This window comes from Vigna unguiculata, chromosome 3 (assembly GCF_037176805.1).
Source record: "Vigna unguiculata cultivar grain cowpea cultivar isolate G323 ecotype 2 chromosome 3, ASM3717680v1, whole genome shotgun sequence".
NCBI lineage: Eukaryota > Viridiplantae > Streptophyta > Magnoliopsida > Fabales > Fabaceae > Vigna > Vigna unguiculata.
In genome coordinates, this window is record NC_140794.1 from 9,211,732 (window position 1) to 9,214,252 (window position 2,521).

At 35.9% G+C, this 2,521-nt stretch overlaps 1 protein-coding gene across 1 annotated transcript; it reads left to right on the forward strand.

Annotated features, from left to right (window-relative positions):
* The first annotated feature begins 253 nt into the window (after positions 1–253).
* Positions 254–1,467, forward strand: LOC114179590 (uncharacterized). The gene has a single exon (XM_028065987.2). The coding sequence runs from the start codon at positions 513–515 to the stop codon at positions 1,329–1,331; it is 819 nt and encodes a 272-aa protein (XP_027921788.2). The 5' UTR covers positions 254–512; the 3' UTR covers positions 1,332–1,467.
* The last annotated feature ends 1,054 nt before the right edge of the window (positions 1,468–2,521 follow it).

The window sequence follows — 2,521 nt, forward strand, 5'->3', positions numbered from 1 at the left end:
CCCTCCAGAAAACATGTTTGACAAAATTATGATTTGCTGGTTTTCCTTACAAGAATTTCCAGAGTAGTAACTATTCCTAGGTAGTATACCTAATATACCAACTTTAGCATACCAAAGACTTAAAATGCTAAAATAATTTTGATGCATTCCACCACCACCACCACCGCGACTTCAATAAATGATCTTCATTTCTCTCAACTAATTTAAAGTGCAAAATGCTGAGTTGAAGGTCATTAGGTGTGCTTTTACTCACTCTCCCATAAACATTCAAACAACTTTGCAGAAGGAAATGAAATCCTTGTGAAACCCTTCCTCACCCATCACGTGACAGCCATTAAGTCTCATCTAATTTCACTTGACTAAAATGCTCCATTCACTGCCATACCACACCGCTCCCATTCACTCCATTCACGTTTCAATGCGTTTCTCTTCCACTCTCCGCTCTATACTAAAGAAAACTCCAAACCCCATCCTCAGATTCATGCACATGCACATGCACACGCCACACACTCATGAAGGACATGCCCTTCTTTCTCCTCAAGAACTCCCTGGGAGCCAAGATGAAGAAAGGCATCAAAACCTTCTGCAACAACAATGGCTCAACCTCCACTCTCAACCAACAAAATAGTCACAGCCAAGGTGACTTAACCAGCAAGGTAAGCTCCAGCTCTCCCTTCACAAAGCAAAACTCACCAACCCTGGAAGATCTAATACTGCAACTAGAGTTGGAGGAAGAGATGTCTAGAAAAGCTAAGCTTAGTGAGTATGGTGGAATGAGGGGTAGGATGTCATGCGTGAACAACTCTGACATATTGAGATCTGCGAGGAATGCCTTGAATCAGTATCCGCGGTTTTCTCTTGATGGAAGGGATGCCATGTACCGCTCTTCTTTCGGGAACATGGAGGGAAGAAGATCGGTTTGTAGTGAGACAAGTTTTGCAGGAGACAATGATTTTGATCATAAGGGTATGTGCTGTTTACCCGCAACACTGGCTGGGGAAAGTGTGGTGTGGCGTAAACCAGGGGTTGTGGCAAAACTCATGGGTTTGGAAGCCATGCCGGTGCCGGTAAGCAAAAAAACTTACGACAACAAAGAGAAGTTAAATGAAGTTGTTAAGAGACATAGTACGAGGAGGAAATTTGAGAGGCGTGACTTGGAGAGAAAACTGCTAGCAATGGAGATGCAACAGCAGGGATATCATAACATCAGAAGACACAACAACTCCAAAAATGGTTGCTGCTCTAAAAATGGGTATTGTATTATGAAACCGGTTGCTCTGGAGGCTCTGGCTGGGGGTCCTGGCAGTTGGCGGCCACTGAGATATGTTTAGGTCTAGAATTAATTATACAAACTTTTGTAATCTACTAATTAAGCTTTTTACTTATTCTATTTTGTTGATCATGTTTATGCAAATGCAAGTAAAGCCTCATAAGGCTAATAATGGCACAAGTTTCTTTTGAGTTTTATTGATTTGCGCCTTCAAAGTTCAATCTTTCTTTTGATGCTGTATACACAATAACATTTTTCTTTTCTTTGTTAACTCAAATGGAATCGTATTGAACTAAGGAACTTGGTGCAGAGAAAATATGTCTAGTAGCATTGCATGCACATTATGCACATATTGTGAACTTTGTGTACTATTTGTTAATTAATATTCAACATATCTATATGACAGGTCATAGGCTGAATCTTCTTTTCCTTCTTAACGTTAGGAGATTAACTGTTGTTAACCTGATTCATTTGGTTGGATTAAAGTTTTCTAATTGAGAATTGAGAAAACGATGAGTTAAGCAAAATCTACTTGGTCATTAAATTATTAGGACCACACCAATATTAGAATGATATATATGGACCATTTCTGCTTTGATATAATAATATTATTGAAAGAAATCATAAATGCTCTAATAGAAGGTCAAGAAGGCCTCACCAAAAAAAGCTTCATAAAAAACATAATGATGTTTGATTACTACTTTAATCATTAACACCAAGCTGATACCAAAGTTGACCAAACTATATATTATGTGCTTGCTTGTTTGGTTTAGACTTTAGAGCCAGAACCAATTTTTAAATGGTGAGATCCTCAATTTAATTTGAAGTTATTAGAATTGATTTTGATATAAAGTGAAATAAAATTTAATAATTTAAAACAACTTGTAAAAAAAAAATTAAAATAACTTATGTCAAAATTAAAACACTTATTTTTATCAGTATCACTATATATGTTGTGATATTCCTTACTTTGAAAGAAAATCTCTTTATTCCTTTTTAGTAGGGAGGGGTCTCCTTGTTCGTGCCAAATCTGTGTAAAATTTTAATAATTAGAGACTCTTTTCAACACATATTTTTCTATTTAATAATTATAGTGGATTCTAGAGCATAATTGACCTATTTGTATTTAGATAAATGGTTCTTTATTTTTAAAAATCTCTAGAAAATATTTAAAATATTAACATTTAAAATAAATTAAACCATTCATTCATGCACATAATTATTTTATATCCGTGAGAAATGCAAGTGTGG